Genomic DNA, 14,503 nt, shown 5'->3' with positions numbered 1-14,503 from the left:
GGCTCCGACCAGTGGCGGCGCTGTACAACCGGGTCCTCCCACCAGTGGCGGCGCTGTACAACCGGGTCCTCCCACCAGTGGCGGCGCTGTACCCGGTCCTCCCACTACTGGCGACTGTACAACCGGGTCCTCCCACCGGCGGCCGCGCTGTAAGCCGGTCCTCCCACCACTGGCGGCGCTATACTACCCGGTCCTCCCACTAGTAGCGACGCTGTACCCGGTCCTCCCACCGGTGGCGGCGCTGTACCGGGTCCTCCCACCGGTGGCGGCGCTGTACCGGGTCCTCCCACCAGTGGCGGCGCTGTACCGGGTCCTCCCACCAGTGGCGGCGCTGTGAGCCGCGGCCTCCTCCGTCCATTCTCTCCCCGAGCGGATCTCCGGTGCCGGGTGACGCCGCGCCTCGTGGATTCCGCCGATGGATTTCGAGTGAGTTTTACCCGAGCGGGGAGAGAGGGCGGGGGAGGGCGGGCGACGGGTCCCGTAAAGCCACGGCCTCACTAACCCCTGCTCTCTCTGTGTCTGTGTCTCTGCAGCTCGAAGCCCAGCTGGGCCGATCAGGTGGAGGAGGAGGGAGGAGACGAGGGTAAGTAAGGAGCAGGCCGCAGGCTGCAACATGGGGTAGAGGGGACTGTACATAGACTGTACATAGACTGTACATAAGACGCACAGACTATCGGTGCAGGAGGAGGACATTCGGCCCACCACCACCACCGCCATTTAATGTGATCATCCACAATCTACCCCGTTCCTGTTTTCTCCCCGTATCCCTCGATTCTGTTGGGCCTAAGAGCTAAATCTAACTCTCCCTCGAATACAATGCGTACATGGCACGAAAAGGGCTGTGCAAGGTTGTAAGGGCCTGTACATGGGACATAGGGGCGGTACATGGGTCATGTGGGGTTTACATGGGACATGGAGGCTGTAAATGAAATATAGGGGCTGTACATGGGACATGGGGGCTGTATATGGGACATGGGGGCTGTACATGGGACATGGGGGCTGTATATGGGACATGGGGGCTGTATATGGGACATGGGGGGCTGTATATGGGACATATATGGGACATGGGGGCTGTACATGGGACATGGGGGCTGTATATGGGACATGGGGGCTGTACATGGGACATGTGGGTTGTATATGGGACATGGGGGCTATACATGGGTCATGTGGGGTTTACATGGGGAATGTCCGCTTTACATGGGATACGGGACATTGGGAACCATACATGCGACATGGGCTGTATGCGGGACACGGTGTACATGGGATAAATGGACTGTTTATGGGACATTGGGGGTTTACATGGGATATAACGGCTGTAAATGAGATATAGGGGCTGTACAAGGGACGTAAGGGCAGTACAAGGGACAAAAGGATGGGGGAGGGAATGGTGTGACTGGTGGTGAGATCACATTACAGCTGGTAGAAATGTCAGAGAATGATTTGCTGGATGCGAAGATGGTGAGGTGAAATTTCCTCCCTGTTCTGTCTGGAGACTACATGGTACATGTACATAGTACATGATTTCTAGATATTAAAACAATCAAGAATTTAGGTGTTTGAGCTGACTGCTGAGATCATTGTGAGGCTGCTGGAGCTTTGCAGAAGTGGAGGATAGAGATGGGTAATTTGGGAATTTATACTGGACTGATAGACTAATAGTATAACCTCTGTGTATAGCATGGAAACAGGCCCTTTGACCCAACTCGTCCTTGCCGAGCAAAGTGCCATCCTGAGCGATTCCCATTCTTGTTTCTGTCAGCTTCCAGTGCTTGTCCTCGATTCCCAATGCCATGCCAAATGTTGCTTTTCTGGCTGATAACCAGAGAGTTCTAGGAGCCGAAGGATGGTTGTGTCATTTTTTTCGCCAAGGAGCTTTGAATTGTCTCTTGTCTCGAGCTGCTAATCTGCTTCTGTAACAGAGCTCGGAATGGGGTTTGTGACAATAGTGATGCCAGTGACCTGGGTACCCAGTGGATCAGACCGTGTTTAAAGTGGGCGGAGTAGGCTCGATGGGCTGAATGGCCAACTTCTAGCCCTATAACCTGTGAACACTGTGAAGTATTGGCCCGAGAGAGGCCAGTCACATGGTTCCCTTATTTTGTCAATGGGTTGGAGGGTTTTACAGAAGCAATGTTGGTGATATCTCTCCTGTGGTTTGATCACATGGAAATAGGAACAAGAGTAGACCAGTCAGCCCCTCAAGCCTGCCCAGGTTTATAGGCCAAATAGCTTTGGTAAAATTATGAAAAATTGTCCTTTGTGTGTGTAGGATAATGTTAATGTATGGGAATTGCAGGTTGGCGCGGACTTGGTGGGCTGAAGGGCCTGTTTCTGCACTTTACCCAGTGCAGTGCGCTGCTGAATGTCCCGGCACTTTTATCATCCTGCTGTTGTCCACTGGAATGTTTAACCACTTTGCCATTCTAGATAAAACTACTGGGGGTACATTTGAAGCGGTTGAGGATCGATCAACACAGAAAGGTAAAGCAGGTGGTATACAATTGTTCGTTAAGATAGTTATATTTTAAGTAATAGTGGCTGTTCCCTGCCACACATCCACGCACACCTTTTAGACCATAAAACATAGGAGCAGCATTAAGGCATTCTGCCGATCAAATCTGCTCTGCCATTTGATTATTACTGATTTATTTCTCCTCAACCCCATTCTACTGCCTTCTCCCATAACCTTTGACACCCTTACTAATCTAGAATCTATTACTGTCCAATTTTAAAATACCCAATGACTTGGCCTCCACAGCCGTTTGAGGCAATGAGTTCCACAGATTCACCACGCTCTGGGTAAAGAAATTCCGTCTCATCTCCATTCGAAAGACAAATCCTTTTATTCTAAGGCTGTGGCCTCTGTTCCTAGTCTCCCACGACTGGAACCATCCTCTCCACATCTACTCTATCTTGGCCTTTTATTATTTGGTAGGTTTCAATGAGATCCCCCTCATCTCTCTAAACTCCAGCAAATACAGGCCCAGAGCCGTCAAACACGCCTTGTATATTAGCCCAATTATCCCCGGGATTACCCTAGTAAATCTTCTCCAATCCCAGCATTTCCTTCCTCGGATATGGGACACAAATCTGCTCCCAATATTCTACAGGCGGCCTGACCTTATAAAGCCTCAACATTATACCCTTGCTTTTATATTCTAGCACTCTCGAAATGAATGCTAACATGTGACTGTAGAATTTAGTTTGTGTTCTCCTAACAGATAGAGGTACAGTCTGGTTTAGGAATGTTCCCAGTGTTGAGTGGGGTACCAGGTGTTGTTCACCTGAAGAGGTCAGGTGTGCTACACTGGTCTGCATCCTTGTCTCTCAGTCTCAAGGTTATGGGTTCAAGTTCCACATGTTTGACCAGGTTGATTCTATCTTGCAGCACCAACTGTCAGATGGGAGGTTAAACCGAATTGTTCTCGATTCCTTTGGTTTGACCTAAAACATTCTCATTGCCTGTCACTGCTGTGGTCTGAGAGGTATTTTCTCACAGGTCAGCTGAAACTTTGCACTGCCTTTAAACTTTAGAGATACAGCACGGATACAAGCCCTTGGCCCACTGAGTCCATGCCGACCAGCATTCACCTCGTGCACTAACACTATCCTGCACACATTAGGGACAACTTACACATATACCAAGCCAATTAACCTACATACCTGTACGTCTTTGGAGTGTGGGAGGAAACCAAAGATCTCAGAAAATCCACGCAGGTCACGGGGAGAACGGACAAACTCCGTACAGACAGCACCCGTAGGGATTGAACCTGGGTCTCCTCTCCGGCGCTGCAACTTTACCCCTGCGCCACCGTGCCCTAAGGTGTCTGACACGCATCCCTTCATTTGTCAGGTTCTTCACTACAATAATTGGGACATCGTATTACAAGACGTTGATAAGGCCGTTAATAAGATTATTGTGTGCAGTTCTGGTTACCCTGCTATAGGAAGGATGTCATCAAACTGGACAGGATAGAAAAAAAGATTCACGAGGTTGTTACCTGAAAGGTCTTGAGTTATAATGAGAGGCGGCAAAGGCTGGAACCTTTTTCCTGAAACATAGGAGGCTGAAGGGGTGACCTTATTGATGTAGGTAAAATCATAAGGGCCCTAGATACAGTGAATAGTCACAACCTGTTCCCAAGGATGGGTGAATCTAAAATGAGACCAAAGCTATAAGGTGAGAGGGGAAATGTATAAAAGGGACCTGAGGGGGAATCTTCTACACACAGAGGGTGGTGTGGAAGGAGATGCGAGGAAGTGGTATAGGTGGGTACAATTACTTGGCATGATATGGGTAGGAAAGATTGTGAGGATATGGGCAAGGCGCAGGCAAATGGGATCAAGCAGCTAGGCAGCCCATCACACATATCCCATTTGACTGCACTAGGTCCTTATCTTTCTATGCTTTGTTTATTATCCATGTCACTAGATGCTTGTATCTTGCGTAGTACACGGAACTCAGCAGGCTTGAGGTAAAGATAGATCACCCATGATTGAATATCGGAGTAGACGAGCTCCTGTGACATATGAACTTATGATACAGAACTCTGGGGAGAATGGACAGTGGGGATAATTTAAGGTTTGGACAGAGCAGGGTAAATGGGAATGAATGAATGCTTTATTGTCACATGTGACATTCTTTGCTTGCACACCCAAGGTGTTGCCACATTAGGGCTGTGACACAAAGCTATGGGGAGAGAATGGGATAAGCTTGGGATGGGTGGATAATGGAATGGCATACTTTATTGTCACATGGTGAAATTCTTTGCTTACATACCCAAGGTACACAAATTGCGGCCGCCTCCGACGCTGACAAAGTTACAACGGGTGAGTGATTGTAATTGATTTTATTAGCCAAGTATGAAAACAAAAACAAGTTCATACAAGGAATTTGATTTGCCACACAATCATAGCAAAAAAGCAACAAAACACGCAACTACATCAAAATTTAACATAAACATCCATCACAGCGGCTCCTCCACATTCCTCACTGTGATGGAAGGCAATAAAGTCTTATCTTCTTCCCTCACGGCAGTCTATGTTGCACTGGTGAAGGGTCTGTGTGTTGTCTACTCTTGCGCTGACCTGCTGAGTTGGGAAAGTGAAGCAGGAGGCTTCTTATTTATTGAAGAAGGAACTGCAGATGCTGGAAAATCGAAGGTACACAAAAATGCTGGAGAAACTCAGCGGGTGCAGCAGCATCTATGGAGCAAAGGAAATAGGCAACGTTTTTGGCCGAAACCCTTCTTCAGACTGATGGCAACGTTTCGGCCCGAAACGTTGCCTATTTCCTTCGCTCCATAGATGTTGCTGCACCCGCTGAGTTTCTCCAGCTTTTTTGTGTACCCAGGAGGCTTCTTAGTTTGATCCCGTGACCTCTTCCTCAATCCCTTCACAGCAGTGCAGCAAAGTGCTCTCATTAATATGTTTTTCTCAATCTTTAGGTGCTCCACCTTCACCTAAAGAATTGTTCAAAGGGAATCTTAAAACTGTCATCGATTACAAAGTTGATGAGGATGGGAAGAAATTCAAGGTAAGTTTTCTTCTGTGCTTGGAGAAATTATATCAAAAGATAATGTAGGAAGGAACTACAGATGCTGGTTTAAACTGAAGATGGACACAAAATGCTGGAGTAACTCAGCAGGGACAGGCAGCATCTCTGGAGAGAAGGAATGGGTGACTTTTCGGGTCGAGACCATTCTTCAGACTAGAGTCAGGGGAGAGGGAAACGAGATATAGACGAAGATGGAGAGAGATTTGGAACAAATGAATGAAAGATATGCAAAAAGGTAATGATGATAAAGGAAACGGGCCATTGTTAGCTGTTTGCTTTCAATTATTGATTTCTCTAACTTCAAGTAACCCCTGCATTCCCTCTCTCCATCCCTCCCCCACCCAAGTCGCAACAGCTTGCCGTTCTCACCTAGTTTGGCACAGACAGCAAGCACCCATGGTTATGATTGAACCTGGGTCTCTGGCGCTGTGAGGCAGCAGCTCTGCCACTGAGCTGCGCCATGTTGAAGCTGAGGGTTTAGTATTGAAACTGCTCCTGATAACTTTCAGCACACTGGTTGACCGTCATCTACCCACCAAGGGGTCAGTGGCTTAAGCAGAGGTTCACCACCATCTCTTGAGTTGACCAGCGATGGGTAGGAAATGCTGGGAAAGATCACACAGCTCAAGAATGTTTTAAGAAGGAACTGCAGCTGCTGGAAAATCAAAGGTAGACAAAAATGCTGGAGAAACTCAGCGGGTGAGGCAGCATCTATGGAGCGAAGGAAATAGGCGACGTTTCGTCCCGAAACGTCGCCTATTTCCTTCGCTCCATAGATGCTGCCTCGCCCGCTCAGTTTCTCCAGCATTTTTGTCTACCCAGCTCAAGAATTTATTCAGTTTAGTTTATCGTCACGTGTACCAATGTACAGTGAAAAGCTTTTGTTGCATGCTGTCCAGTCAGTGGAAAAACAATTCATGATTACAATTGAGCCATCCACAGTGTACAGATAGATGATAAAGGGAATAACGTTTAGTGCAAGATAAGGTCCGATTAATGATGGTGTGAGGGTCTTCAACGAGGTGGATAGTAGCTCAGGGCCACTCTCTAGTTGTTGGTAGAATAGGCACTACTTTCATTCAGCTGTGGAATAATATTGTGTATGATGTGATAATATCCTGTTCCTATCGTGCAGCAGCTGCGGGCAGTGCCACGGTTAGTTATTCTGCCGGAATCTCTGGTTCATAAGGAAGATGCACGGACACTTAAAAAAACGACAAACTTTTGTTTTTCCTCAGATTATCCGCACATTCCGAGTCGAGACCAGGAAAGCTTCGAAAGCTGTGGCCAGGAGAAAAGTGAGTGCCGTTTTGGAGCAAACGTTCTTGTAGGAAAAACCGTAACGAACAAAGAATTTAAAACACTTCACTCTTGCCAAAGGCTTTGCTTATTTGGTCAGAACAAACCTAGATACATGTGCGTGTGTGCACGCATGCCTGTGTCTGTTAGCACCCTCCTGTGCAGTGCGCATACTTGTGAGTTAGCACTCACCTATATGTGTGCGAGCGCCACACGTATGTTAGCACACGCGTGTGTCTGTAGGAAAGGACTGCAGATGCTGGTTTGAATCGTAGATATACACATAATGCTGGAGTAACTCAGCGGGACAGGCAGCATCTTGGAGTGAAGGAATAGGTGACGTTTTGGGTTGGGACCCTTCTTCAGAACTATATACAGGTGTCAGGGGTTATGGGGAGAAGACAGGCGAATGGGGTTAGGGGGGAGAGATAGATCAGCCATGATTGAATGGCATAGACTAGATGGGCTGAATGGCCTAATTCTATACCATATGAAGAGAAGCTATGCGGTGCCTGGTATGGGGCAGTTGCTCTCCAGGCTGGGATTTGGCCTGGACAGTCAATGCATAGGTTCGAAATACCTCTTTACAGCTGTCTTCCTCTGCCAAATGTAAACTGACAGGTGTCAATATGGGCAATGTTTATAAAATTGCCTCGGAGATTCGCGAACCATTTGTCAAATTCACGTTCTAGGATTTAGGCAAATAATCGTCAAAGTACCTGAGACACTTGGATCGACCGTCTGTAGTACGATCCAGGGGATTGCTCGTATCCACCTGATAACAGATTACGGTTAAGTTTCAGTTTACAGCTACTGGCCTTTTTCCTTTTAAGATAAATCAGCTACAAAGTTTGAAAAGTTTCACATTGGATTCACCTTGTCATTTAATTCACAAGCAAGTTGACAGCACATTTAAAATGATGGTCCCATGGCAGACTCGCGATTTAAAAGATAAATCTGTCAAGGCATTGAAGAGTACTGAAGTACGGTCGGCAATCTGTGTGGCCTCTCTTCGGGTTACGTCACCTCCAGCGGTGCAAGCTCCCTCAGTATCATGGCGGCACGATGGCGCAGCGGTAGAGTTGCTTCCTTACAGCGCAAGAAACCCAGGTTCAATCCTCACTGTGGGCGCTGTCTGTACAGAATTTGTACGTTCTCCCCGTGACCTAACTCAGTTTTCTCCGAGAACTTCAGTTTCCTCTCACACTCCAAAGGTGTACAGGTTTGTAGGTTAATTGGCTTGGTATAAATGTAAAAACAAAAGTCCCTAGTGTGTGTAGGGTGGTGTTAGTGTGCGGGGATCGCTGGTCGGTACGGACTGGGTGGACCGAAGGGCCTGTTTCCGCGCTGTGTCTCTAAACTAAAACTAAAATCAGCCACAACCCACGGGCGGTGAATCCGCTGGGTCAGAGGGAGGGTGTGACCCATCACCCTATACCTCTCTTGGTGCAGGAGGTGGATGTGTGCAACTGCACTCACATTGTGACTGACTTTTTTATCTGCTTACAGAACTGGAAGAAATTTGGAACCTCAGAATACGACTCGACAGGCCCTAATGTTGCCACGACAACCGTCAGCGACGACGTGTACATGACCTTCATCACCAGCAAAGAGGTGAGACACGGCGTTCATGACCCAAGCGGAAATTTGACAATGAACTATTTTAAAATCAAGTTTTTAACTTAACTGGTAGCGGGTGAACAGAGGCGACGGGGAGCGGAATAAGCTTCAAACATCCTCCCGTGCTTATACTCTTAGTGAGGGAATGTTGGGTGTGGTGGGATTCAAAAGTGAGCAGTATGTGGTGAAGATGAACAGGGTGAGAGACTGATGCAGGTGTTGGATGTGGATGGATAGTTCAGTGAAGGGTGCCGTGGCATAGGAAGCTTAAATCAGCCCCAATGTGTAGAATGGTTCAGTGTTTCTCACCCTCTCTCAGCCCCACTGAGAGTTTGCTTCATCCAGTGCAGTCAGAGAAGGACAATAAATGATGGCCCTGCCAGTGAAAACTGGATTCCTTCTGTAATTCATCGGTCCGAAGAAGGGTCTCGACCCGAAATGTCACCCATTCCTTCTCTCCAGAGATGCTGCTTGTCCCGCTGAGTTACTCCAGCATTTTGTGTCTATCTTCGGTTTAATCCAGCATCTGCAGTTCCTTCCCACAGATTCCTTCTGTAATTCCTTCAATGGATATTTTTACGGCAGAGATCGACAGTCTTGATTAATACGGGTGTCAGGTGTTATGGGGAGAAGGCAGGAGAATGGGTTTAGGAGGAAGTGATAGATCATCCATGATTGAATGGCGGAGTAGATGATGGGCCGAATGGCCTACTTCTGCTCCTATCGCTTATGACCTTATGTAACTGCATCAGGAGTGAGTTAGTTCTCTCAAGGTGTTTATGCTCCTATTTGCTGTAGTTGTTTTCTCTGACCCATCAGACTGGGTTGGTTTGTTTTAATATTGTCACATACCAAGATACTGCTTAGTGTGCCATCCAGGCAAATCATCCATTCACGAGTACAATCACACCAAGTGTTACAGCAGCAGAGAAAATTGAGATAAAGGTAGATTGGAGGATCGAGAATACACCCATAGCTTGTAGGAGGTCTGTTCATTAGTCGGATAAATTGACTCTATGTAACTTTCCATAGGATCTGTGCTGCACTGAAGAGGAAGACCCGATGGCCAAACTGAAGGGGCAGAAGATTGTGTCGTGCCGAATCTGTAAAGGCGACCACTGGACCACACGCTGCCCATACAAGGACACCCTGGGACCCATGCAGAAGGAGCTGGCCGAGCAGCTGGGGCTTACCACAGCCGATAAGGAGAAAGGATCAGGTACGTGGTCCTGGGGATGAGAAATGTCTGCACCCTTCATGCAACGTAATCCAGTGCAGGGAACCACACCAAAAGTCAGGAGACTTGTTCAAATCCCACCCATTGATATGAGAAGCCATTAGGAGATAGCATCGATATACATGGACTGTGAAGTTACTGTCATTTAAAAAATAATCGGGTTCACTGGTATACACCAGGGAAGGCAATCTGCTGTTCTAACCTGGTCTGACCTATTTGTGACTCCTGACCCTCCCCCCCACAGTGGGACAGCACGGAAGCAGGCCCTTCGGCCCATCAAGTCTGCACTGGCCATTAAACTCTCTACAAAAAACCTACATAATCTTGTTTTATTCTCCCACATCCTCATCAACCTCCTCCCATCTGCAGACAGAGAGCTAATTTACTGCAGCTGGTTAACCCACCAACCCGTCCTTCTTTAGGATATGGGAGGAGGTTGGAGCACCTGGGGGTCACAGGAAGAATGTGAAAACTCCCGAGGGATCAGATTAAACCTGGGTCTCTGCTGCTGTGAGGCAGCAACTCCACTAGCCGTGCCACTGCCCCATACCTGCTCTCTGACAGTCTTCTCTGAGAAGAACAATAAATGGTGGCCTTGCCAATGAAGCCTAGATTATTTCCGTAACTGCAACAGGAGTGATTTAGTCATCTCAAGGAGTTTATGATCCTATTTACTGTAGTTTCCTCTTGACATATCAGCCTGGTTAGTTTTGTTTTATTATTGTCACACTTACCAAGATACTACAAAAATACTTTGCTTTTTATGCTATCCAGGCAAAACATCTATTCACGAGTACCATCAAACCAAGCAGAATGTAGTGTTACGGTAACAGAGAAAGTGGAGATAAAATAAAGGGCTGCGGTAGATGAGGTAGATTGGAGGATGGGGAATACACCTGTTGCTTGTGAGGTCGGTTCAGTGGTCTAATGACAGCAGTGAAGGTGTTGCTAAATCTGGTGCTATGTGCATTCAGGCTTTTGTATCTTCTGGGAGAAGAGGGAATGACCAGAGCTGTTCTTCAACTTTTAGTAGTAGTGTGCTTGCAGGGAACCGTGCCTTCAGAGACACTGGCTGATTCCCACTCTCTGTCCCCAAGGACTGAAGATGGGCACAAATTGTTGGAGTAACTCAGCGGTGACAGGCAGCATCTCTAGAGAGAAGGAATGGGTGATGTTTCAGGTCGAGACCCTTCTTCAGTCTGAGACCCGAAATATCACCCATTCCTTCTCTCCAGACATGCTGCCTGCCCCCACTGAGTTACTCCAACGTTTTGTGTCTATCGTTGGTGTAAACCAGCATCTGCAGTTCCTTCCCACACATTTGGGAATCTTGTTTGGTCTGCCCTGCCAGCTTGGTCTCCACCAGCGAGCTAAATCCCTGATGCTTAGCATTATCCAGAGTGTGTAGATACATGTCAAAACATCTCCAGAGAGTACCTGTAGATCTCGTCTACTTTCCGTCTGTGAGTCAGCCCAGAATTGTTTTACATTCATTCCCATGAGAACTTTTGACAGCTGCCAATGTCAGGGAAAACTGCTGCAGTGCAGCCAGCAAACAGAAGATGGCAGCATTGCACCTTTGTGCACAGTGGATTTTCATTCTTTTAAAATTGTGTAAAAGAATGGTGGTGTTCTATGGCTGGGGTAGACTGAGAAAGGGATGAGAGTAAGGCAAAGCAAACTGCTGCCACTGTGCTGGCCTTTAGTGGACAGCAGTAATTTATCCTGGGTAGACAAAAATGCTGGCGAAACTCAGCGGGTGAGGGAAGGAAATAGGCGAATAGGAAATGGTCGAAACCCTTCTTCAGACTGACTTGAGGGCGGGAGTAAGAAAGCAAGAGGTGGAGCCAGTGGGCTGAGGGAGTGCTGAGATTTTAGCGTGTTGTATGCAAAAACAAAACATTTCACTGTACCTTGGTACATGTGACAAAGAATACACGTGCATCTTCCCCATTGCTCTGAAGATAAGACACAAAAAGCTGGAATAACTCAGTGGGACAGGCAGCATCTCTGGAGATCCCCTTTGCTCTACCTATTGTACTCAAGTTTGGCTTGATATAGCATTATCTGATATGACTGTATAGCGTGCAAAATAAAGCTTTTCACAGTATCAGCACAGGAGATGATAATAAACCTAAAAGTCATTTAAATTTGCAGAGGGTGGTGAATCTCTAGAATTCTATACCCCAGAGAATGTGGAGGCAGGATCACTCATTTGGTGGTGGATAAACCTTGAAAGATTGGTGAGTTGAGGGCTTCGTGGAGCTGGCACAAGAGTTCAGGCCTGGGGAAGATTGAGTGATCCTGTTGAATGGTGGGGCAGTCTGAGGGCCCTGCTCTTATTTTCTTGTGTACATCTCAGCAACTCAGATTCAGATTCAATTTTAATTGTCATTGTCAGTGTACAGTACAGAGACAACTCTCCCCTGAATCCTTGGGTTTATAAGTCGCTGAAATGGGACAAATCCAGAACCTTGCACCACGTCGAAGTCCTTTGAGCCACAGCCAATACGAGACGTTGTGATGTGTTGCACGTTGTTTTATTCATAAAGTTTTTTATTCCTTGTCCCCAGATCCTGAACCAGTCCAACCAGCTCAGAGCAAGACTGGCAAATATGTTCCACCCAGCCTGCGAGATGGAGCCAATCGCCGGGGAGAGTCTATGCAGACTAATCGCAGAGGTGAGAGCGCTTATGGTTAAACAACCCTGCGCTGTTTATCCAACACCTCACACCCACAACAGGCGGGTTAAACACGGTACAAACGCACTATTTGCTGCTCGTTCCACTGAAAATGTTGGCTGCCGGGACCTGGTGAGCATGTCTAATAACTGCACCGTGGATGGACCTGTAATTAATGGGGAGAGTGAGGTTGAGCAAGACAAAGCCTCTGACTGCTAGAGATTGCTGTATGAGGTTCAGGCTGACCTACAATACAATAGAACTTTATTTATCCCAGGACGAAAATGTATTCATCCCGGGGTTGAGGAATCTTCTGTTGGTGGCAGAACCTTTTCTGCTCTGTCGCCTAGGAACAAAATGATGCCACTTGGCCAATCGAGTCTACTCTCATTCCATTCAGTCATGGCTGATCTATCATGCCATCTCCCTCTGACACCTGTACTAATTAGGAATCTGTCAATAGTTTAGTTTGGAGATGCAGCGTGGAAACAGGCCCTTCTGCCCACTGTCCCTACAGTAGGGACAATTTGACATTTACACCAAGCCAATCAACCTGTAGCCTTTGGAGTGAACCAGAGATCTCAAACCACACACAGGTCACGGGAAGAACGTATAAACTCCATACGGACAGCACCCATAGTCAGGCTCAAACCCATGCCTCTGGCGCTGTAAGGAAGCAACTCTACCACTGTGATATCCACATTAAAAAAAATCTGCCTTCCTATTCTGCAGCGGATGACAATGCCACGATCCGAGTCACCAACCTCTCAGAGGACACACGAGAGACAGATCTGCAGGAACTCTTCAGACCTTTTGGTTCGATTTCTAGGATCTATCTGGCAAAGGACAAGAACACTGGCCAGTCCAAGGTAATGCCCTTAATGTCTCGATTTGGATTAGCATTGTGTTGTGGTGTTTCCTCCTTGAGGCTCGACAAGCCAGAGCCTATATTCCAGTAATTGGTTGTTTTCATTTGCAGGGTTTTGCCTTCATCAGCTTCCATCGGCGCGAGGATGCAGCCAGAGCCATTGCTGGCGTCTCTGGTTTTGGTTACGATCATTTAATCCTAAATGTGGAATGGGCCAAGTAAGTGTTTAAATGTTTGCTTTGCTACAAAGGTTTCCTGGCAGATGTTGCTAATGTCTAGTGTCAGTCTCTGTAGGTTAATTTTGTTATATGCACAAGTTCAGTGTAAATCTTACACGCACAGAATCAGATGCCCTGCAAGACAGTGAGGTATGTGCTCAGAAACCATGGTTGTGGATGAGGTGTTTTATTGCTGAGAGGGTTTTGCTTAGTTTAGAGATAGTGTGGAAACAGGCCCTTTACCCACCATCCTTGTACACTAGGGACCGTTTACAATTTTTACCAAAGCCAATTAACCTACAAACCTGCACGTCTTTGGAGTGTGGGAGGAAAGCCACAAACTCTGTACCAACGGCATTCTGGCACTGTAAGGCAGCAACTCTACTGCTGCCCCACCCTTGTGAGTGCGCAGGTTGGTCAAGAACCCAATAGTTGCAGGAAAGTAGCTGTTGTTGAACTTCACACTTCTGTACCTCCTGCCTAACAATCATTAAGAAGAGGGCATAGCCTTGATGAAGCTGCCTTAAGGCAATGATTCATGTAATTTGTTTTGATGGTCAGGGCTAGAAATGCCAACCACAATATACACTGGCGTTGCAGTCTTGTTCAAGAGTAGCAGCACACCAGACAATGCATGCCAACTCTTTGGCTACCATGCATAAAACCCTTTGTCTGGGATTTTTTTATCTAACTACTCCACTCAGGGTTTTAGCGTGACAGAAATAAGCTTTGTTGCCGTTTAAGTATTTTATTTAATTTATTTCTGTCATGCTCAAAGCTTGTGTGGAGTAAATATACTGTTTGTATGATGTATTGTTTTCTTCCTTTTACATTTAGACTGGGGTGATCCTGACCACTTTAAGAGTTGTGGAGGGTGTTTCATTAACTTTGTCTTATGATGCATACTTTCTTTTATAGGCCATCAACCAACTGAAAGGTCGCATCATCCGAGCTTCAACGTCAAATAAGTCAGTCATTAACATCAAATAAAATATTGAGATCAGACTTCTGCCTCCAACGCAG

At 46.9% G+C, this 14,503-nt stretch overlaps 1 protein-coding gene across 1 annotated transcript; it reads left to right on the top strand.

Annotated features, from left to right (window-relative positions):
* Window positions 1-280: 280 nt before the first annotated feature.
* Window positions 281-14,485, top strand: eif3g (eukaryotic translation initiation factor 3, subunit G). Its single transcript, XM_055664197.1, has 12 exons — window positions 281-426; window positions 534-583; window positions 2,428-2,481; window positions 4,786-4,830; window positions 5,448-5,536; window positions 6,796-6,855; window positions 8,366-8,470; window positions 9,509-9,695; window positions 12,287-12,394; window positions 13,127-13,263; window positions 13,374-13,480; window positions 14,399-14,485. The coding sequence occupies exons 1-12, from the start codon at window positions 416-418 to the stop codon at window positions 14,412-14,414; spliced, it is 969 nt and encodes a 322-aa protein (XP_055520172.1). The 5' UTR covers window positions 281-415; the 3' UTR covers window positions 14,415-14,485.
* The last annotated feature ends 18 nt before the right edge of the window (window positions 14,486-14,503 follow it).

The sequence above is a fragment of the Leucoraja erinacea genome, chromosome 39, assembly GCF_028641065.1.
Source record: "Leucoraja erinacea ecotype New England chromosome 39, Leri_hhj_1, whole genome shotgun sequence".
NCBI lineage: Eukaryota > Metazoa > Chordata > Chondrichthyes > Rajiformes > Rajidae > Leucoraja > Leucoraja erinaceus.
The sequence above is the reverse complement of the archived record's forward strand: the minus strand, read 5'-3'. Positions and strand labels throughout refer to the sequence as shown.

Bases quoted from the DNA above. Each gene is read 5' to 3' on its own strand.
- eif3g (XM_055664197.1), top strand. The intron at 4,831-5,447 runs GTGAGTGATTGT...CTCAATCTTTAG, and splicing joins CGCTGACAAAGTTACAACGG to GTGCTCCACCTTCACCTAAA. The intron at 5,537-6,795 runs GTAAGTTTTCTT...GTTTTTCCTCAG, and splicing joins AGGATGGGAAGAAATTCAAG to ATTATCCGCACATTCCGAGT.